General features: G+C 37.0%; 1 protein-coding gene across 1 annotated transcript in view; it reads right to left on the bottom strand.

Moving 5' to 3' along the window:
- LOC112014693 (cleavage stimulation factor subunit 77) overlaps window positions 1-23,592 on the bottom strand; it is a 38,303-nt gene that overhangs the window by 14,316 nt on the left and 395 nt on the right. Inside the window, 16 exon segments of the mRNA XM_065781653.1 lie at window positions 9,369-9,465; window positions 9,619-9,683; window positions 10,538-10,678; window positions 11,301-11,369; window positions 11,450-11,508; window positions 11,806-11,926; window positions 13,885-13,948; window positions 14,663-14,709; window positions 15,385-15,513; window positions 15,658-15,737; window positions 15,740-15,797; window positions 16,317-16,378; window positions 18,338-18,438; window positions 19,685-19,794; window positions 23,350-23,412; window positions 23,492-23,575. Coding sequence (XP_065637725.1) covers window positions 9,369-9,465; window positions 9,619-9,683; window positions 10,538-10,678; window positions 11,301-11,369; window positions 11,450-11,508; window positions 11,806-11,926; window positions 13,885-13,948; window positions 14,663-14,709; window positions 15,385-15,513; window positions 15,658-15,737; window positions 15,740-15,797; window positions 16,317-16,378; window positions 18,338-18,438; window positions 19,685-19,794; window positions 23,350-23,412; window positions 23,492-23,575 — 1,350 coding nt within the window.

Raw genomic sequence — 23,592 nt, 5'->3', positions numbered from 1 at the left:
GCATTCAATCAAACAGTGTCTGCAAAATATGCTTTGATGACATAAGCAGGACGCTTAATACCATCAAAGGCTCATTGGTTTCTTTCAAACCAAAGATTCCACATGACACTATCATTGTTCCTAGGATCTCAAGATTGAAATTCCACCATAGAGCTGAGACATCACATATGCATCTAACTAAATCAGAAACCAATTTGCACCAACAAAATCACATGTAATTCCACAACACTTTAAAAAAATTTAGAAGAAGAAGAAGAAGAGCAGCAGCAGTGGCAGAGAGAAGACAATAGATCTGGTGGCCAAGGTAGTCAAAGGCAAAAGGTGACATTAAGGAGCCAAAGCCTTCTATCGCCCAAGGCGTGAGAAAATAAAAAGGCGCTAGCCCGATTATGGCAAGGCGCCAAATTCTAAATATAATTATTATACATACAGAACTTAAATCATTTGTACCTAATGTATTGAAATATTATAAATTATAATCAAGTTTTTTTAAAAATGTTTTGCATGAAATTAGAACTATTAATTGATTTCAAAATAGGCTTAATATGGTTTAGACTCTAATAACTATTCTAAAAATAGATTTTAAAACAAGCTTCTATAAATAAATTAATCTAACTTCCATAAATCTACAAGACATAGAAAATCACCCACTGCTTCATCAATTCTGAATACCACATCTGCTTTCCATTCCCTCAGTAAGCATAACATGTCTGCTTCGGACATGCTCTCTAGAAATTGACTCGATTTTGATGTCTTGTAAGCATACTCCTCTCTTTCCATTCCCTCGGTAAATCTCTGATCCTTAAATCGCTTCTCTAGTATGGGGGGATTTCGAAGTTTCTTTATTGAATCTAAGTTGTTTCAGTTGGTGGTTGAGGAAGGAGGGTATTTTTTCTCCCTTAAGATTTTTGAACGGGGAAAATACCACATGCAATCAGTCTTTATGGGCAAGAGTGCAGCTCTTTGGACAATGCGGTCTCTGGAACACACCGTGAGTGGGGTTAGTCCGAAGCAGTTCTTCACCTTCAGGGATGGTGATACTGCTTACACATTGCAACGGGGGGCCAACTCGTTTGGGCATTATTTATCAATGACAGAGCTTAAGGTAGGTGGGTTACGGCGAACTATCATTATTCCTGCCGGAAAACTACAAGAAGGATGGAGAACTTTTGGGATTGAATTAAGAAGGCTATTGGAACCTTCTCAATATGCGGTGGGAGCATTGAAGTTTGTTCCGTACAAGCCTAAGCATATCCCAAAATACCAACCTGCAAGGACATATGTGGAAGCTGCCAAAGCGCCAGTGCAGGCAAGGTTGAAGCATGTTCAGGCTGGTATGGTGAAGAATGTTCAGGCTGGTATAGTGAAGAATGTTGAGGAGATTCCGTGTGATAATTCTCAAGCAAAATTGTCAAGCATTTCTCTAAGGCAACAGTCCAAACAAAGAAAGCTACTCCAGAGGGAATATTCTGTTTCCAAATACTTTTTCAAGGAAATCCATAGAAAATGTTGCCAACTAAAATTCTATAATAATCACTAACCATAAAAGCCTTATCTTTGCTAGGTATCCAACACATTTTATCCTCACCTAGCCCCCTTATAGGAGAACCATATATGGTTTCCATGAAGTCTGACATAGCCTCTATATCCCGAGCATGCACACCCCTAAATCATTTAATCAATACTTCTAACATATATATATAGATAAACTGAACTTGCAATTAACCTTGCATTATACTCTCTAGATTAATTGTAATTTCCCTTATTAGGATTTTTAATTTGAAAGAGTATCACTCTTTTGCACGTTGGTCACTGTTTTCATTCTTAGCATATGGCTATATCGGTTGCTAGATTGGGAGCAAAATTTTTAAAATATTGAATCAAGCCGTTGTTAAATCTCAGACTGCATTATGAATATGGTGTTTCTTCCTAAAAAGATCCAAGGAGAATTTGCTCTGTCCATCTCATGCTAGTTTGTTTGTTTTAGATTGAGAGGAGGCCCGGCTACCTCGAATTAGCCACAAATTCTGTTTTAGTTTTCATCTCCTAGGGCCAGTATGGGGGGATTTCGAAGTTTCTTTATTGAATCTAAGTTGTTTCAGTTGGTGGTTGAGGAAGGAGGGAATTTTTTCTCCCTTAAGATTTTTGAACGGGGAAAATACCACATGCAATCAGTCTTTATGGGCAAGAGTGCAGCTCTTTGGACAATGCGGTCTCTGGAACACACCGTGAGTGGGGTTAGTCCAAAGCAGTTCTTCACCTTCAGGGATGGTGATACTGCTTACACGTTGCAACGGGGGTCCAACTCGTTTGGGCATTATTTATCAATGACAGAGCTTAAGGTAGGTGGGTTATGGCAAACTATCATTGTTCCTGCCGGAAAACTACAAGAAGGATGGAGAACTTTTGGGATTGAATTAAGAAGGCTATTGGAACCTTCTCAATATGCGGTGGGAGCATTGAAGCTTGTTCCGTACAAGCCTAAGCATGTCCCAAAATACCAACCTGCAAGGACATATGTGGAAGCTGCCAAAGTGCCAGTGCAGGCAAGGTTGAAGCATGTTCAGGCTGGTATGGGTAAGAATGTTCAGGCTGGTATAGTGAAGAATGTTGAGGAGATTCCGTGTGATAATTCTCAAGCACAAGTTGTTGTTTCTGAAATTCAGGCTGGAAGTTTTACACAGGCAGCCGTGGATGGTGGGGAGGGTGGAGAAGGTGGTATTAACGGTAGGAATAAATTTGAGGAGAAAATCTCGGTAGGAAATAAATTCAAGATTCCTTTGAAGACTAATTTGAATTCAAATATGGTTGAGTTTGGAAAGTTGAGTGATTGGAGGAAGGCACGTTGGCTTGGGAGAGGGCTGACTGTGTATGTGGATGAATATGGAAAGAGACGGGTATCTTGGGATATTGTTAAGGGTGGTAAAAAGGCTGGCAAATGGGTGATAAGTGAGGCTGATAAAAACGTGGGTCTGGGCCTAGCCAAACAGAATGCCCAAGCCTTGTTGGGTAATAAAAAACCCATTTTGGGCCTGGGTATGTCAAGCCCATTTATTTTTGAGGCTGGAGAGAGTTCCTTTAGAGGACCAAGGCCTCTGGAGACTTCTTACCAGACTGGGTTTTCTAAACCAAGTTCAGGTGGGAGCGAGAACATTGCCACGAAGGACGTAGCGAGTTCAGGGAGCATACCCACCACATCGGAGCACCTTGCGAAGTTGCCGAAGGTACCGCTGGGCACGTTTTCTGCCTTAGTTGCGTCAGAAGTGGTGGGTCATGCCGGAGAGGACAGCACGACGGCACTAGCTCAGCCACCCACTGAGTCGACAGGACCAGCGGTGGTGGCCCAACCCTCCCATGTTCAGATACCGCCGATTAGTGATCTGAATGGGCCGAGGTTGGTGCCGGTGGTCTCATCGGCCACCATATCGGAACCGGTTTTGACTCTTGCTGACCAGAAAGTTTCGGCGATGGTGTCTTTGTCTTCTTCAGTGGCATCAGAGGATGGGGATGAGGATTTTGCGGGCTCGGAAGGATCAGGTACTTCTGTTTTTGAGGGACCTCAAGTACCTGGCCCAACTATAAAGGATTTGGTCGGTGATTTGGATAAGTCTTGGGGTAATTCTAAAGACTGGATATTACAATTGCGTGATGGCAGGCAATTAGTGCTCCCATTGTCACTGTACCGTTCTTCAGATAATATGTCAGTTTGCTCAAGTTTGGAGGGTGAGTATGTACCAAGTAATGAATCTTGTATTACTGAAGGGCAGAGGGTTAGTTGGGCAGACGAGGGTGAGGGGTTAGTAGATTCTTTGTCTGTGGTTCTTGGATCAGAGAGTGAGTTGTGGGATTTTGGTGGAAGGTTGAGGTCTTGTGAGGTTGGTGATGAGCCTTTAGTCGTGGTACCTTTGGCCACTGAAGGTCCGTCAGAGATGGTGACGAGTCCTGTGAAGGAGATTGGGAGTAAGGAGAGTGTGGATAAATGTCAACTATCACAATGGGTAACCAATAGGATAAAGGCTTTCAAGAAATCTGTGGGCACTTCGCTGGAAGGTTTTGAGGAGCAGATTACAGGATTGTTACTAGCCATTGAGGCCAGAAAAAAAGATAAACAAAAACATGGGGTGGGTGATCAAATGAAGTTGGTCAAGTCAGGCCAAAAAGGTCAACGGGAGTTGAAGAATTTGTTGTCATCGTTGAATGTGGAGTATGATTCAAAAAAAGCAAGGAGTGCAAGTTCTGAGCGGGCTGTTGTGCCTTATCAATGAATGTGAAGATTANCATTGAATGTGAAGATTATCTCCTGGAACGTTAGAGGGTTGAATGAGCAGGATAAAAGACTCAGGGTAAGGAATTTGATTAGGAGATGGAGGCCGGATATGGTTTGTCTTCAAGAAACCAAAATGGGGCTGATTAATAGAGCAGTGATTCGTAGCTTGTGGGGTGGCCAACATGTGGACTGGTCTTACTTAGGTTCTTGTGGAGCTTCTGGTGGGGTGTTGGTGATGTGGGACACTCGGGTAGTGAATAAAATGGAGGAGGCAGTGGGGAGATTTTCGGTTTCTTGTAAGTTTACAAGTGTGTCAAATCAGTTTGTTTGGGCGTTTACTGGTGTTTATGGGCCTAATTTACACAGAGATAGGAGGTTTTTATGGGAGGAGCTCTGTGGCTTGAATAGTTGGTGGAGTGTCCCGTGGTGTGTGGGTGGTGATTTTAATGTGGTTAGGTTCCCTTCTGAACGATTGGGGTCTAATTCTTTCACTACGGCTATGAGGGAATTCTCCAATTTTATCTCGGAACAGGGTCTCATTGACCTGCCATTGCAAGGGGTTCTTTTACTTGGTCAAATTCTAGAGAAGTTGTTTCAAAGGCTAGGTTGGACAGATTCTTGTTTTCTGCAGATTGGGAGGATAAGTTTCCAACAGTTTCTCAAAAACGGATGTCTAAGTTGTGCTCGGATCACTTTCCAATTGTCCTTGAGGGTGGGTCTTTTCAGAGAGGGAGTATGCCGTTTAGATTTGAGAATATGTGGCTTAAAGATGAAGGTTTTGTGGATAGGGTCCAGTCTTGGTGGGATTCCTATCAGATTAATGGTGCTCCAAGTTTCATTCTGGCCAATAAATTAAAGCTCTTAAAAAATGATCTGAAAAGATGGAATGTGGAGGTGTTTGGTCACGTTGAAGTGCAGATTAAAAAATTGTGGAAGGACCTAAGTGCTCTAGAGAATTTGGAGGAGAGTCGGGGTTTATCATTGGAGGAAAAGGTAGAAATGAGAAGAATACGTGATGAGTTAGAGCGAGTTACTCTGTTGGAAGAAATAAGTTGGAGGCAAAAATCTAGAGTTCTTTGTGTTAGGGAAGGAGATAGGAATACGAAATTTTTCCACCGCATGGCTAACTCTCATAGGAGGGTTAATTCTATTGATAGGCTTATGGTGGATGGGGTGTTGTCTTCGGACTCGGCTGCTATAGCAAATTGTATCTCTCAGTTTTATAGGCGGCTTTATTTGGAGGATGTGACTCATAGACCTGTCCTAGATGATGTGGATTTTTCTTGTATTTCTGTGGAAGATGCGAGTTGGCTAAATAGGCCTTTTGAGGAAGAAGAGGTGTTTGGGGTGATCACTGACTTTAATGGTGACAAAGCACCTGGCCCGGATGGCTTTTCAATGGCATTCTTCCAGTCTTGTTGGGGTGTTTTGAAAACAGAAATTATGGCTGTATTCCACAATTTCCATACTCAGGCGGTGTTTGAGAAGAGTCTTAATGCTACGTTTCTTGCTCTTATTCCCAAGAAAGTGGAGGTTGTGGAGGTCAAGGACTTTCGGCCTATCAGCTTAGTTGGTGGGATTTATAAGATTATTTCTAAGGTGTTGGCTAATCGGCTTCGTAGGGTGGCGCATGAGATTGTTTCGGATTCACAAAATGCTTTTGTGAAGGGTAGACAGATTTTGGATTCCGTCTTGATTGCTTCTGAATGCATTGATAGTAGATTGAAGTCAGGAGTTCCAGGTGTGTTGTGTAAGTTAGATGTGGAGAAGGCGTATGATCATGTGAGTTGGGATTTTTTATTGTATTTGCTTCAGCGTTGTGGTTTCTCAGAGAAATGGAGAAAATGGATAAGGTTTTGCATTTCAACTGTAAAGTTCTCCGTCCTGATCAATGGTAGCCCATCAGATTTCTTTGGAAGTTCTAGGGGCTTCGGCAAGGGGATCCTTTATCCTTTATCTCCTTTGTTGTTTGATATTGTGATGGAGGCATTAAGTCGTATGTTGGATGTGGCTGCCTCCGTTGGGCAATTATCAGGCTTTTCTGTGGGTAGTACGGCTGGTCCATCAGTGACGGTGTCTCACCTTTTATTTGCAGATGACACTCTGATTTTTTGTGATGCTGAACCTTCTCAGATTGCTAATTTGAGAGCGATTCTTGCTAGATTTGAGGAGGTGTCAGGGCTTCATATTAATTTGGGAAAATCTGAACTAGTACCTATTGGTGAGGTACACAATTTGGAGGATTTGGTGGGTCTATTGGGGTGTGGGCAATCTTCTTTGCCTTTGAAATACTTGGGCCTTCCATTAGGCGCAAAATTTAAGGATCTTTCTGTTTGGAATCCTATTTTAGAGAGAATGGAGAGGAGATTAGCAGGTTGGAAGAGAATGTATCTATCTAAAGGGGGTAAGGTGACACTCATTAAAAGCTCACTCTCTTCTTTACCTACATACTTTCTTTCCCTTTTTCCTTTACCCGGTAAGGTGGCAAAGCGTATGGAGAAATTGCAGAGAGATTTTCTATGGAATGGGATTGGTGGTGAACCTAAAATACATTTAGTTAATTGGGCCAAGGTTTGTAGGCCTTTGCAGGTTGGGGGTTGGGTATAAGAAGGTTGGAGAATTTTAACTCTGCTTTGCTAGGAAAATGGTTGTGGAGGTATGGCATGGAGACTGAGGCTTTATGGAGGAGGGTTATAGAGGCAAAATATGGGAACATTTGGGGTGGTTGGTGTACGAAAAAGGTGACAAGTCCTTATGGGGTCAGCTTGTGGAGATATATTAGAAGCGGCTGGTTGAACTTCTCTAAATTTCTGGTTTATGAGGTGGGGGATGGTACTAGAGTGAAATTTTGGAAGCATGTGTGTTGTGGAGAGTGTACTTTCCAAGAGGCCTTTCCGGAGCTTTATTGTCTTAGTAGGTCAAAGGATTCCTCGGTGGCTGAAGTTATGGGTTGGTCTGCTGGGAGGTTTCACTGGAATGTGCAATTTCGTCGTCCACCTCAAGATTGGGAAGAAGAAGCTTTTGACCGGTTTATGGGGTTGGTCTATTCTTCGACAGTGCGAGGGTTTGGTCCAGACAAGGTTTGTTGGAAACCTGCAAGGAATAGAGGTTTTGAGGTTAGAGGTTATTATAGCTCTTTCTACCCTCCTACTTTTGTTTCCTTTCCATGGCGAATGATTTGGCAATCGAAGGTTCCTCCAAGGGTAGCTTTCTTTTCTTGGTCTGCTTCCTTAGGAAAGATCTTAACAACAGATAACCTTCGTAAAAGAAGAGTGATAGTGCTTGACTGGTGTTATATGTGTAAGAGGTGTGGGGAGTCGGTGGATCATCTTCTTCTTCATTGCTCCATAGCTTCATAGCTTGGGAGTTGTGGTCCTTAGTTTTCTGTTTGTTTGGTATTCAATGGGTTATGCCTCACACTGTTATTGAGTTGTTTGAGGCTTGGCAAGGAAAGTTTGCGCGTCATCGTCACATTGATGTTTGGAGATTAGTGCCTCAATGCTTGATTTGGTGCATTTGGCGTGAAAGGAATGCTAGAAGCTTTGAGGGGTGTGAACGACCTTTGCTGGAGATTAAGTCTTTTTTCTTACACACTCTCTTTGAATGGAGTGTGGTTTTTTCTCATTTTTCTTGTTCTTCTTTTTCTTTTTTTCTTGACCGTTGTTCTTTTGTTTTCTGATTTGTGCCTCCATAGTACATTCCCAATGTACTCGGTTTGGCAATCTTTTTATTATTAATAATATTCTTACGTTATTTATCAAAAAATAAATAAATTAATCTAACACTAAATCTTAAAACAAGCTATGTAAATTAATCAATCTAAAAATAGGTTTTATAACAAGCTTTTGTAAATTAATAATCTAATTAATAGGTATTAAAACAACCTTCTATAAAAAATAAAAATAAATAAAAATTTAAACCCAACAACAACGACGGAGGCTCTTACCTTAGCACCTTTTTCATGGTTTAAGGCGGTCACCTTGCTTGCCTAGGCTCTAAAGGCATGCACCTATTAGAGCCTTAGTGGCGCCTCGCCTAGCCCGAGCACCTAGGCAAGCACCTAGCTCGCCCTTGACTACCATGGAATTGGTGCATATGTTGTCCAAGGCCATCCTCACCCACCAAACCCACACAAACCAATATTCAAAATCCCAAAAGAAAAACAAAGGGGGCAGAAAGGAAAAAACTAATAATAATAATGGAAAACCAACCAATCCAATCACCACTAGTCAGGTTGGTCATCATTTTGATCTGAAATCTTTCTAAATTATAATCAGTCAAACTTTCCCCTGGGTTTTAAATCCCAAGTCATAGTAACTTCTGATTCTCTCAGTATCAATATGAAAAACCCATTACAAATACCAAAAACTAGGCTTGAGGGACTCTTTGCCGAAAATATACCAATAGCCAATAAAGAAATTTTGGTTACCTTCGTCAGTATTAAAATTTGGGGAAAAAAAAAATTAAATGACAATATTTTTAGAGCCTTAACAGCATTCCAACTAACAGTAGTAGATGGAAGGACCATATTAACAATAAATACAAACTTTGCGGACAAACTAGACAAAACTGAGACTTTAAAGGCCAAAATTAAATTACCTCACTTAGAGAGTGTAAAATGAGTTTTAGCCTAACTTTTTCAGTCTTTTCAAACTCATTTTCAGAATCCATAGCCTTTTAACTGAAAATTAAATTCCTTACGCACATTTAGTCCTTTTATTCCTCAAAATATGTACCACCAGTTGTTTGTAGCATTTTCCAAGAAAATAAAAAAGATCCATCATGCCAAACACAAAAAAGGGTAACAAATAATCAGGCATGTGAAGTTAGTGCCTGTTCAAGATTAAAATGCCTTGTACTGCCACTAAATTTATATTGGACTTTGACTTTGACCATTCAAATATTTAAGCATCTTTCCTCGATGAATTGATATGTTTTCTTCTTATCTCCATAAAATCCTTAAAAAAACTTAAGTACAGGGAACAACATAAGCCATATGTCATAAGGTCAAATAAACTTGCTAGTTAAGAGATAAATCATTAGGAACTGGAAATAATACAAGAATACATGCATGCTCATGGGTGTGTGTATTGGGGTCTACCTCAACAGATTCCTCTGGTGGCAGTGAACTTAGTGCCCGCTCAAATAAGGCCCGGATATTTCTATCATCATTCAAGCGTGTCAAAAAATCTGCATATCTGTGACATCAAGGACATTAATAATTGATAATTATAAGCTGAACTACCAATAAGACAAAATGATTTTACTAAATGGTAGTAGTGTATCCCATTTGTCCATCATCAAAGCTCTGTAACATGCATAATTTCTGATTGCGAGATAGATGAACTCACTCAAGAATGTATACAGGCTCATGCATAAACCGTTTCAATCCTGCTTCAAAAACATTGTGTGCAACCTGCAGGACGCGGAAAAAAGAATGATGGCTTATAAATATTTACTCTTAAGCCAACATGACACAACAGACCATCAGAAAGTACCAAATCTATGTCAATTAGTTTCTGAAACCCAGAAGGTAGGAATATGTTTAGGTAGGTGCATCCCACTAAAGAGGGGGGGAGGAGACAAAGGGCAGAGGAAAGCCTTTAATAGCAAATATCATCCCAAACTATTGTAATTCATCTAGCTTTTTCACCACTATATTATTGGAACAAGATAGCTTTCACAATGTCTGGCCAACACCAACATACAAGTTACAACAATCAGTAGGCAGAAAGTGGCCATTTTTTTCAATTCAGAGTGTGTGGATACACTTACTGTAGAAAAGAAGGGGATTTTTTCTTTTTATGGTGTGGGACCCACCAAAATAAGCTCAAAAAGGCCAAAAAGCTGGCTTTTTTGGGCTTTCCAAACACACAATAATATACCCATTCCATTCCAAACTGTTAGTCCTTTACTCCATTTTACCATGTCCTAAAATGAAGTCCTATTTGAAAAGTCGATAAATAAGTTTCCTAACTTACCATTTACTTTATTTAAAAAGTCAATACTCCCCTTCACCAGAATTTAAATTAAGGAGGGTGGTTTTGGGAACTTGTATCTTTTTATTAAAGATAATGCATTAAATGAGGCTCCAAAGTTGGGTTTCCTAAACAGGACTAACAACATGGGATGGGGGAGTATAGAAATAATCATGATAAGTAATGCAGTGCTTTTGTAGAAGACAACCCCACCATATCAATATGGAGTACCATTTTATAGATAGAGTAGCACACTATACATGAAGATTAAAACTAAAAAAGAAAAAAGGACCTTTGGATCTTTGTCAAGACAAAAGGCCATCATTGCATAAGCGACATAAACATGGTATGTGCAGTTTGGGGATTTTCGAGCATCTAAAAAGTACTTGCGAGCTGCTTCAACACCCTCAGTTCTCCTTAAAAAGCGAATAAACTGCAGCATGAAAAACAAAAATGATATCCATCATGGGAAAAGTATATTGACAAGCTGTGGAATATGCATGTCATCAAATATCTAAATTTTAATGCGACACCATTTAATATTATGCTTTGAGAGTAATGTGAGCAAACACAGACCGATATATAGAGGATTGCCAACAGTACCTAGTAGAGATTTAGCATCTGCTGTCATCCATGGTATATATTTATGCTTGCATAAATGATAACAGTGGATTCACCAAAATTTCTAAACACAACACTGACATACATGCAGGAACAAGCATGTACAAACAAAAACTTTGCATATTTGACCCAATTTAGACTAAACTATCATGAAATGTCAAAAGTCTTGGCTTGGACTGACCCTTAGTGCAGAACTGGGCTATGGACCTTAAAGAATTTGTAGTTGGAAGTTCCTACTTACCAGAATGCAGGCTCACTCCATGACTTTCAGAATTAAATATCATGAGACTTCCAAAGATTCTATTTTTCATTTAGTCTAAACCTCTCTCATTGAGACGTGCAAGAGAAACATTTCCATCTCTCATTACAACTGTCAAACTTACAACTTACTCTGAAGTAAAAAAATGTCTACTAAACAATTCAAAGTTACCTACTTGTATATGAGCAAGTGCTGTTGTGTTAACCCCATCCCCTAGAAGGCTCTCATATATTTTCTTTGCAGACTGCAATAAAGCAGAAGCAAAGTTCAAATACAAAGACCCAAGGACTTAAGCATGTAGAAAACATGTCAGGTCCTACTTACCTGAATTGCTCCACGAGATTCCTCCAGCTCTGCATAGGCATACCTCAGCATTTCTGAGTCTGACCATACATATTAAGGAAGAAAAAGCAAATGAGAAAAATAAAAAGGAGCAAAAGAAAGCAAGAAATGATACATGCCATGCCAGATACAAAGTAAAGGCAAAAAAGCTGCCCTAAAATCAAGATTCACATCAAACTACTAGACACCTATTTGATAAGAGTCCAGCCATGTACAGCAAGTTACGAAGAGACGGCCATGAGAGTTACTAAAGAATAATTATAAATCTTTTTTTATAAGTAACAGAATAATCATAAATCTTATTTAAGTGAAGGACACAAAAATGAGATGCAAATTACCAGGAAGAGCCTTCAAAGCTCGCTGAAATACTTTGACTGCAGCATCTATTGAACCAGTTTTTGCATGCCATGTAGCATAGTCATACCATATATCAGGATAATGGTATAGATACATCAGACACTGGAATTCCAGCACAATGCAATGAGCAAATATAACAAAACTGAATGAACAAAGAGTAGCGAAGGCAATAACATATTTAAGGAAAACAAAAACTAAGAGGTTCCTTTTGGAACCCGCACAAATCAAGAGAGGTAATCAAACACTGTGCCGTATGAGTAGTTCAAACATAGATCACATCTCATTGATTCTTCTTCTTTTTTTCTATAAGTAGTAAGCCTTTTTTTTTTTTTTTTGAAATAGAGGAGGTACTTCATGCACCTTGAATGAGTGCACAATGTACTCCAAAAGAATTACATAATCATTATCTTATACAAAAGGAAAGGGAATCAACAAAATCAACAATAGAGGTTGCAACACTTGATGGCTCTCATAGATCTGAACAACTTTGAAAGTGCAATATAATTTGGCAACCAGCAAGTATCATACCCTATGTTTGGATGGAGGGAGATGGAGGGAATAGGAGAGGAGGGGAGAAGGGAAGACGACCAGAATGTACTAAATTTTAGCATATTCCGACCACCTTTCCCTCTAGCCTCCTGACTCTCCTCTACTCTCCATCCATTTCAAACATTCCCTTTAAAGAATTAAGCAGATTATGGGATGAGTCCTATTTGGGACTTCAAGTTATGAAAGATTGATTTTGAATAGAAGAGTATTCTCTCTATCTTACTTCTTGGCAATTTCTTCAATTCATCACATCTCATTGGTGGCTCTCATAGATCGAGGAAGACTTTGAAAGCTTGATACAATTTATCAAGCAGCTAGTATCTTAGAAAAGCAAGTTGATTAAACAGCTTTTTTATTATAATTAATAGAAATATATATAAATCAGAAAAAGGTGTCACCCAAGTATGCTGGGGTAAACAAAGTAACAAAAATTGCATAAATCTAATAAATCAGCAATAGAAAATAAAGAAAGATCTCTCAAGGCTGACAGCCAGTCCAATAATGTTTTGGTTAAACAGTTAAAGAATGTTTTGACCTAGAGAACTGATATATTAGTTGCAATTTTTTTTACTTTTTTTTCCATCTTTTATTTTATTTGACTTTGAAAAAAATGAATCCTCTTCAAATTGTTTCTTCACATTTTCTGTGTCATCCTGAACTACCTCCTGACCAGGAAAAAAAATTAAGGATACTCAGTTACAGCAGTATGTAAAGCAAAATTGTAAAACTGCATATGAAATTGGTACCTATTGTAGACATATTTACAATTTTCTTTTCCTTTTACTTATTCTTTCTGAGATCCAGAATAAGTTACAACAACACACGCACATAATCTTATGAAAGATTGACTTCGGAAAATATAGTATTCTCTTAAAATTGTTTCTTCAAACTTTCTCTCAGTCATCCTGAACTACCTCCCCGACCAGGGAAAAAATTAAGGATTCTCAGTTACTTCAGAATGTAAAGAAAAATTGTGAAACTACTTATGAAATTAGGTACCTATCGTAGACATATTTACTATTTCTTTTCCTTTTACTTGTTCCTTCTGAGATCCAGAATAAGTTGTAACAACACACACATAGCTAGGAGAGAGAGATACATGTGTACTAGTTTTCAGCTACCCACATTTATCTTAGATGGACCACACATAATAAGGTATATCATAGATAAAATTGTCATTGAATATAATTCTTTACACAGAATATTCATACATATTTGTCTCATAACTACATGAGAAGAAAACTACAATTAATAAATGAGACTTGTAGACAGATCGCAAGCAACACCTCAATAACTGCAGTAACTAGCAATGCTCAAGAGGTTGCAGTTGACTCAGGTAGCAACATATCCGCCACTTACAATAGGTATGTTTAAAAGACTAAAAAGCAAATGACATCTAGGAAAATTAAGAAGATTTGAGCATGTAAGGTAGGTAGATTTCCAACAAAGATAGATGCTTCAATTCATATATTATAATGGAGACACTTTATACCGAAGAAATTTTTTCCTACCTGTTCATAAGTGAATATAATTCGCTTGTTGGAGGACGCACTGTCTATCCTTTGTGGGTTTCCTCTGGAATGCAACACATAAATAGATCAATATATAAATCTTCCATGAAAGTTTCAGCAAGATCAACATCCATAAAGCAAACAAGAAATTCATGCCACAGCTACAAAAAGACAAGTTCCTTAACTTGAATCACATAAATTTCTTTTAACTATTTGTAAATCTCAATTCCACTTCAAAAGTTAACATATATAGGAAAGAGAGTAAAGAGTAGCCCAGTTTCAGAGATGAAGATCTGTGATATAACACCCAACAGATTGCCATTTAAGACCAATAATCAGTATCTGCCAAAGTGTGTCTTTTCTCTAATGTTTGCCAATTTTTTAGTATTAAAGTTCATGGCAGTAAAATGGTTATGAGTATATAGAGACAATTTTTATATATAGAGTTAAGAAAAAAGAATATACAGACTTTCCTTATCCAGAAGAATAAAGTTTGAAAAAATTGCTGCATTTGATAACTTTTGTCACATAATTTCCAAGAACAAAAACTTCCATTAATTAATTTCAACACCACTAAAAATATGGTATATCTTTCAGAAAAGGTTTCTTTTATTTGCAAAATCTGAACCCTCAACAACTTAAATAAAGCCCAAGTGATATAAATCTTCCATTACAACATAGAGAAGTACAAGTGAACATCTATAATAACAATTATGTCTAAGTTGAAATCTAGATGCACGCTGCTGAAACAAAAGGACATTGTGGCCCTGCTTCTTACTTCTCAAAAGCTAACAGCCGTTTCCATGCCATCCATTGCAGTTCTTCCTGTAAGTAAAAACGAATTACAAATTTCCATAACAAATATAACTGAAAACATAACATGTTATATGGAATAAAAACTTCTAATATGCCAATGAGATGCAGATAACCTGTTATATGGAATAAAAACTTCTTATCTGTAAATGAGATGCAGATAACCTGCTATATAGTATAAAAACTTCTCATCTACAAATGAGATGAGGTTATAAAGAGCTTCATTTCCATTCAAATGATACTATAAATCAAGTAAACAAGTATCATGGGCTTGGAACACAGCTAAAAGTGGTGCAATTTGTTTCACTTTCCACAAACCAATGCAGGAATGTTTGCCTCGTTTTTTTTTTTTTTTTTTTTTTTTTTTTTTTTTTCCTTATGAATAAGAACAGGCACATTGACCTCTTCCTTAAGACTGAAAAGCATATAAACATCTTGCCTTAGAATATCAAGGCAAATCCTTGCAGCATGTTTTCTTAGACACTTGTACAAACAAGTCATGCAAAAATTCAAAGACTAGATAGCTTGTTGAAGAAAAGAAAAGTTTGGTTTCAGATTGTTTGCTTCCTTTGAAAATCAAGGGCCGCACATGCACCATTATTGTGTCTGAATAACAAAAACCAACTACTACTAAAACCATCTGTGGGTTAACAATTATAAATTGCAGCATACGAAGCAGAAATTTGCCTTGTAAGAACCAGATGGTGGAACAGCAAGCATATTCCAGTCAATTTCATCAACATATTTTTTCCGCTCTCTGTAGACAGCCCTGGCACTATTATATTTTGGTTGATATTCGGACAACAGTCCTTTGGCCTGCATAATACCATATCATCAGGTGCCAATTTTTAGAAAAATATCCCCTTCTAGATTGTAAAATACACATGCATAACATATGAATAACTACATACATTTAATACCAACTAGTTCAAGTTAAAATTGCAATCCAGAAATAGTTACCAGTTGGCGGCTAACAGAATTTTCAAAGCTCTCATAGTCCTTCCAAAGTTGTTCAATGTGATGAGTAGGAGTGACGATAGCTTTTGGTATACTTTCCTAACAGCAGTCATCCTTTGGGACTCTTCCTGAGTGTTTTGAGCCTGCATAATTGATGCCAGACAATATCAAATGAAGATAAAAGGGGAAATTGAGCAAAGGGAAAAAGGAAAACCCTAGGAATTAGCACCTAGGGGTTTGCTTGGAATGAGCACCAAGCAAAGAAAATTTAGGCATCAGTACCTAAGTGTGTTTGGCATCAGCACCAAACGAAGGTGAAACACATTCTCAACTCATAAATTTTTATTCAAAATCTAATATCCTTCACCCATACAAGAGCATTAGTTAAATAGGGTTTCAAGGATTACACTCATGGAAATATCCAATTAAATTCCATGAAATCCTTAATATTAAAAAACCCAAATTCAAAACCAAAAATAATTTCAAATTAAAAAATAAAATCTTAAATGATTTTGGTGCTCCTTGCATCAATGATCATCTCATTTTTAATATGGAAATGACAATAAAAACAACAAATCTATTAATTGAATAGCATTACTGGTTCATTCTACCCATAGTGCAATCATACAATGTGGAAAAGAGAAAGGGAGAAGCCAACAAACCGGCAATGTCTTTAAGAAGGTGATGTACTCCATCCAGACAGGCCCAGATGCTATATCTGCTCCTGAAAACACATGCATAGTATAAGAACAATCAGATCGCTCAATATTAGTAATGTAGTTTAGTCTTTTCAGTAGATGAATCCATCTTAATTACATACTTCTACTTGTATGATAAGTTTTCGTTTTTCTTTTTTCTTTTTTTGAGATGGTACAAGAACTGTTATCGTAGATTAACTAAATGAATCCCTCACTTACTCCTGCATGTATGCAAACAAGAAGGATATTCCACCTATATACAGCTTGTCAACTTCCCCCCCCCCCCCCTCTTGCTGGTCTTTTGTGATTACAACCTATCTCCATAAGCGCATGAGACTGACAGAAGATTAATTTAATCTTTCTTCTAGTTTAAAGGTTTCTCATTTGCCTTTTAATGACTTTGTTTTCCAAAAAGAACCTTCTGAAAAAGAATACATCACTGCAATTTAATCTCAGAGTTCAGTCTAGACAAAACTATTTCCTAAGAGATGGGTTGTAATTTGTCAATATCTTTTTCCTCTCCATAATTTTCTCTAACTATAAGGACAATCCTTTTAAACATTACATTTCACTTTTAGTCCAGTCTGGTAGACATCAAATGCCCCAACAATTTTATGAGTGATGCAATTTGACTATCAAAACATTGGTTGAATCTCTCTTCCTGCATGATTACTTGAACAATTTTGCACAGCTTAAAATCTAAAAAATCTCAAAAAGCTGAATAAGTATTCAAGATAATTTGGAGCATTCATTGACCAAAGTTGAACTCTGCAACACGAGTGAGAAGCATAACTGTGCTCATGGCTGCATTGGACAATATAGCCTTGATAAAAGTAGAATCAAGACAAATATTAGAAGTCTTAAGCCTTACCTTACAGACTCATGTATTAGCAACGGAACAAAATTTCTTACTTAAACAGAACTTTTCCCTTGATCCAACACAATTCTCAAAACAGAAGAAATCACCAAGACAACTTTTATACTCAGAACCCCACACTAGCATAATCACCAATTCCCCCAAGAATATATTGAACCATTGCATTCAGACTCCTTAGAAGCACACTAAATTTTGAGGAAATCAAAGTTCCACACATAATTAAATAAAATTTTGAGGCACTTCTGTTGCTCTATAAATGAGAAACGGGAGATCTCAAAGAATTAACACATACTTCCTTCTATATCTTTTCACCTCAAATGGGTTTTAGGAAATATAATTTACACTCCTACCTGTATTCCGCAGAGTAAAATAATCAAAACCACTATCATAAATTCAGATTGCCATGGGATGTCAATACCTTTGATTAAGATCTACCAAAAATCTAAGGCAAGTTTCTTAGGGATACACTTGAGTATTCTTTAGATACTTTATGTGAAGATGGTTTTCTCGTTTTATGGGATGTCAATACCTTTGTTCAAGAAATTCATATCGCCATGTGATCGTCACTTCATTTGTTTCAATAGAAAACATTATGTGAAGATATTTTTTCACGTTTCCTTTGTTTGGTAGCGTAAAAGAAAATAGAACAAAGGAAAACTATCTTTGATCAATGGAAAACTCTATTGAAAATGTGACTTATTTTTATAGGTTTTTTTCCAATAAATTTTTTTGGAAAACAACCCTATCTTTCTCTATCTTTCTTTTGATAAGTAAAAAATAATAATAAAATAATAAAAAAAAGAGAGTTTTGTTTTCCAAAAAATTTATCGGAAAAAAAACCTCTAAAAATAAGTCGTATCAAAGGAGTAAAGATTCACATTTTCCAGGTCGCTACTCACTACCAAACACAGGAAAATGAGATAATTTTCTAGAAAATACTTTTTGAAAAATAACTCATTTTCCAAAAAAACGTTAATATCAAAACAAACAAAACAAAATACTACTGCCAAAAGAACTAAAATTTTTGCAATTTTCCAAAAAAATTAACAATTATGAATAAAATGCTACATTAACAAACATCTTAAAGGGCTTAAGAGAGATAACGCACCAAGATAGCTGAGCATAAAATCAAAAGCTTTTCTAGTCTCTTCTTGACCCTCTATCCCCTTCTTCTCATTCACCTTTCTAATGAAACGAATGTAGCACCGCCTACAAGACCGATAAGCAAACAATGAAACACTTCAAACCAGTACCAGGAGGCGAGAGAGAGATTTCTAACTAAATAGACAATATAAGATAAGACAAGAAAAACAATTAAATCTTCTCAGCTTAGACAAAACCATGTTTTACATTGAGTATAAATGATTCTTCATTTGAAGAAGCTGTCTTCTCAGGGTTGTAAAGGAATTCAAAGATAAGGTGAGTAATGTGAGTTTGCAAACTAGTTTTACTTATTAACAGAATTAATTGAAATCATCACTATAAAAATGTATGATCTTTGGCTATATTAGCAACCATCATTGTCAGAAGATGCAGAGGTGGGCAAGACATCAATATTATGGTTTGTTACACAATATAGTTAAAATCATTTCTTTACTTATTCCAGGCTTTGCCATGTCTTTTGTGGATATTTTTTTTTTTCCAGTTACTACTTACATAAATCTTGATCTTGTTTACTTACTTTTTTGATAAATAGTGAAACTTTATTGATACCAAAAAACAGTTGCCTACGTATATAGGATGTATAAAAATGGGGACAAAACAATCAAGCACACAAATTATAATTATCAATTAAATCAAAAACCAAACATAAAGAATAACAATCCACAAGCACGAAAATTACAATGATCAATAAAACCTTGATCTTTTTATGTTCTTAATACCTCTCAATGTGAAATTCAAAGTCAGGAATCATGGATTGACAAAGAAAACCTGAGGTAGAATTTATTTGAGAAAGTAAAAAAAGCTGAAGAAATCAGTATATATATCCTTCCTGAGATATATAACAAGATTAGATATGAGCTGAACTGCCCAGCAACTTAAAATAATATCATGAGCAAGAAGTAATCTTTTCTATTAATATAAAATCAATACTTATCATAAAAATAATAATAAATTTAAAATAAAATAAAATAAATAAAATAATAAATAATTAAAAAAAAAAAAAAAACTTAAAATAGAGAGGAAGCAATGTTGGATGTCAACAGCATAGTGGAGTTAAGGAGAGCGGAAATTACGCGAGACTGCAAAATTGGAGGTGGCCATTACAAGATTCTAAAATAAAGCATAATAATTTTCATAAAAATATTAACCTTTAAAGAACCAAAATCATAATCCTCATTTACCATAACATATACCTAAACTTTTTTTTTTTTTTTAATTAACAAATATCTAAAAATCTGCACCAACTCAATTCGTCAACCAGTGCCATATGAATGTAAAATAGGTAACATACCAGAGAGGTATTTGAAGGCAGTTTAATAAACAACGGCTAAATAGCTGTTTTGTAGCATCATCATTATTCACAGCCATGTGTGCCTCAACATATTGTTTCCAATATTTTGCCTGGAGATAAAGAGGTGATAACTTCAGCAATCTTTTTTTTTTGAACAGTTAATAAATTAAGCAATCTATCATCTATGCCACCAAACTTCTCCAACGAGGATAAAGACCTATTTCCAATATATGGATGAGACAATCAAATTTAATATGGATAAAGTCACTTGATCAGGCTGCAGACCTTGGAGTTCAAGAGTCAACAAATTGTCAATTTAAAAATTAATTGGAAATTTTAATATGACATGTCTACTACTATACGTGCCCTCCATGATAAGAGTCTAATAGCCTACAAGATAAGTGTGTTGTAATGTCATCTAAATTTTTTTTTTTTTGATAAATAACGTAAGAATATTATTAATAATAGAAAAAGTGCCAAACCGAGTACATTGGGGATGTACTATGGGGGCACAAATCATAACACAAAGGTACAACGATCAAGAAAACTAGAAAAAGAAGAACAAGAGAAATGAGATAAGACCACACTCCACTCAAAGAGAGTGTGCAAGAAAAAAGACTTAATCTCTAGCAAAGATCTTTCACTACCCTCAAAACTTCTAGCATTCCTTTCACGCCAAATGCACCAAATCAAGCAATGAGGCACTAATCTCCAAACATCAAAATGACGATGGCAAGCAAATTTTCCTTGCCAAGCCTCAAACAACTCAAGAACATGATGAGGCATAACCCATTGGATACCAAACAGGCAAAAAACCAAAGACCACAACTCCCAAGCTACGGGGCAATGAAGTAGAAGATGATCTACCGACTCACCACATCTTTTACACATATAGCACCAGTCAAGCACTATCACACGTCTTTTACGAAGGTTGTCTGTTGTTAAGATCTTACCTAAGGCAGCAGACCAAGAAAAGAAAGCCACCCTTGGAGGAACCTTCGACTGCCATATCATTTTCCAAGGGAAAGAAACAGGAGTAGGGGGAAGAAGGAACTATAATATCCTCTAACCTCAAAACCTCTGTTCCTTGCCGGCTTCCAACAAACTTTATCTGGGCCAAAACCTCGTACTGTCAAGAATAGACCAACCTCATAAACTGATCAAAGGCTTCCTCTTCCCAATCTTGTGGTGGACGACGAAACTGCACATTCCAGTGAAGTCTCCCAGCAGACCCACCCATAACTTCCGCCACCGAGGAATCCTTTGACCTACTAAGACAATAAAGCTCTGGAAAAGCCTCTTGGAGAGAACACTCCCCACACCACACATGCTTCCAAAATTTCACTCTAGTACCATCCCCCACATCATAAACAAGGAGCTTAGAGAAGTTCAACCAGCCACTTCTAATGTATCTCCACAGGCTGACCCCATAAGGACTTGTCACCTTTTTCGTACACCAACCTCCCCAAATATTCCCATATTTTGCCTCTATAATCCTCCTCCATAGAGTATCAGTCTCCATGCCATACCTCCACAACCATTTACCTAGCAAAGCGGAATTAAAGCTACCCAAACGTCTTATACCCAACCCCCCAACCTGCACCGGCTTACAAACCTTGGCCCATTTAACTAGATGTATTTTAGGTTCACCACCAATCCCATTCCACAGGAAATCTCTTTGTAATTTCTCCATACGCTTAGCCATCTTACCCGGTAAAGGAAGAAGAGAAAGGAAGTACGTAGGTAAAGACGAGAGAGAGCTTTTAATAAGTGTCACTTTACCCCCTTTAGATAAATATAGTCTCTTCCAACCTGCTAATCTCTTCTCCATTCTCTCTATGTCATCTAAATTAGTACAGCCTTTACAGTAACTTTGGGTGAAGTAGCCTTCAACTTGTGCAAGGAAATATTATAAAGATTATTCGCTCCAAAAATATTACTAGCTAATACATGTTTAAACATGTTAATCTCAGAACTGAAGTTCCTCTAGGTTGAGAGTGAGACTCAATTTCATCCTGCCTCAAACAATGCCATCAAAAACATTTTGTTTAATGGTAGGTTATACACGCAATTAGTGGGTCTTGAACCAACAACCTCATCCTCTACCCGTTTTATAATGTCAGAAGGAGGTACCATTTGAGCTAGAGCTCATTGGCACAGTGATCATAAAAATATTAAATAACTAAAATCATAAGCCAACCTATAACAATAAGTGACATTACCATACGAAGAATTATACGAAGCACATCAAGCGCCAAAACAAGATTGAAAGGGAACTGTCATCTGCTAAATAAATTCTTTGAGAAGCCTCAAAGCAACTTCTTGGGTTACAATGATGATGTTTACAAAGCTCACAAATTCAAAAATCCTCTCATCTACTACCCCCACAAAATACCAAACATGAAGAAGGGATTCCTTATAAACCTCTTTCATGGCCTTATATTCAACCAAAGAATGATAATTACATCTAATTGCTTATTTTCTTGCTCTTATGTACTCTTCTTCTCTAATTTCTCTCCCCCTATATCTCAATTGGCTTCCTCCTACCTCCTTTATTGGAACCATGCAAGTCCTCAACTCAACAACCAGCTAGTTGGAAAATTATTAGCTCAAGAAATTCAGCATTATGATTATAGTTAGACAGCGCCATCATTGCATCCAAGTCATGATCTTTCCTTATTCTTACCATCTAGTTGTAGACTCTCCTTCATTTTTACAGTAGACTACCCAAATTCTAGCATCTAAGCTTGTTTGGAAGATTCTTTTTACAAGTGGTTTAATTTAAGCGTGCAGAACCAGTCTCTAGCATTTTAATTTCGCACAACTCAACTGCAATAGCTCATCATCAAAACTTTATCTTCTAAATCTACTACAATATCAAAATATCAGCAACAGCTCATATAATGACCACTCTCACAAGTCATAAACCTCCTACTAGAAATAGTATGCACTTTACTTCTTATTCCTAAAAAAGCAATTCCTATGCCCAATACCATTTTTAGAACTAGCTAAATCATGCATGATGACACTCTTGAAATACAAGATACCCACTGCATAACAGAATATACAAAGAAAAATAAAGGCTGAAAATAAAATAAAAATAGAAAAGATGACCATGATCTATGGAAGTCCATACAATGTCCTCAGAGACGCATTTACAGTTCAGCAAAATCATAACAGTCCAAACATTGTAATGAAAAATTGGCCAAAATACACTCTTGGTCCCTAAAGTTTAGCTCATGAGCAATTTCAGTCCCTAAAGTTTAAAGTAATCACAAAAAACTTAAAAGAGAACGATTTTAGCCCTTAAATAACTTGGAAGTGATCACTTTTAGTCCCTAAATTACTTAAAGTGATCGATTTTAATAGCTAAATAACTTAAATGATCAATTTTAATCCCTACATAACTTAAAGTGATCGCTTTTAGTCCCTAAATTACTTAAAGTGATTGATTTTAGCCCCTAAACAACTCGTATTCAGTGATGATGTATCGATTATTAGTTTGGCCATGTCATCTAGATAACCAAACGCGATCATTTTAAACTCAGTACCTATAATCACTCATGTGTTAAAGTTTGGGGACCAGAATTTTTTTTTTTTTTTGATAGGTAATTGAAGTGAGATTAATATTATTATACAAAAAGAAGGGTGACAGAGGAACTCACAGCGGTGGGAAACAGTGTTAGAAGTTGCTCGTATAACGGCGCCGCCTCGGTAATAGGCAAATGCTAAAGACAGACAGACACACACACATAAACAAATTGTGCAAAATTCAAAAAGCCCTCATCAAAAATCAAAAGGGTTTACCTGAGCCTCATTGGCAATAATTTCTGCGGCTTCAATGTTGTACTTATCATCGACAATTACGTTGTCGGAGTCCATTGGTTTGTCCTGAAAAGAAAACCAAA

This window comes from Quercus suber, unplaced genomic scaffold (assembly GCF_002906115.3).
Source record: "Quercus suber isolate HL8 unplaced genomic scaffold, Cork oak 2.0 scaffold_274, whole genome shotgun sequence".
In the NCBI taxonomy this organism is placed as follows: domain Eukaryota; kingdom Viridiplantae; phylum Streptophyta; class Magnoliopsida; order Fagales; family Fagaceae; genus Quercus; species Quercus suber.
Note: the sequence above shows the minus strand (reverse complement) of the source record. Positions and strands in the feature narration are given on the sequence as shown.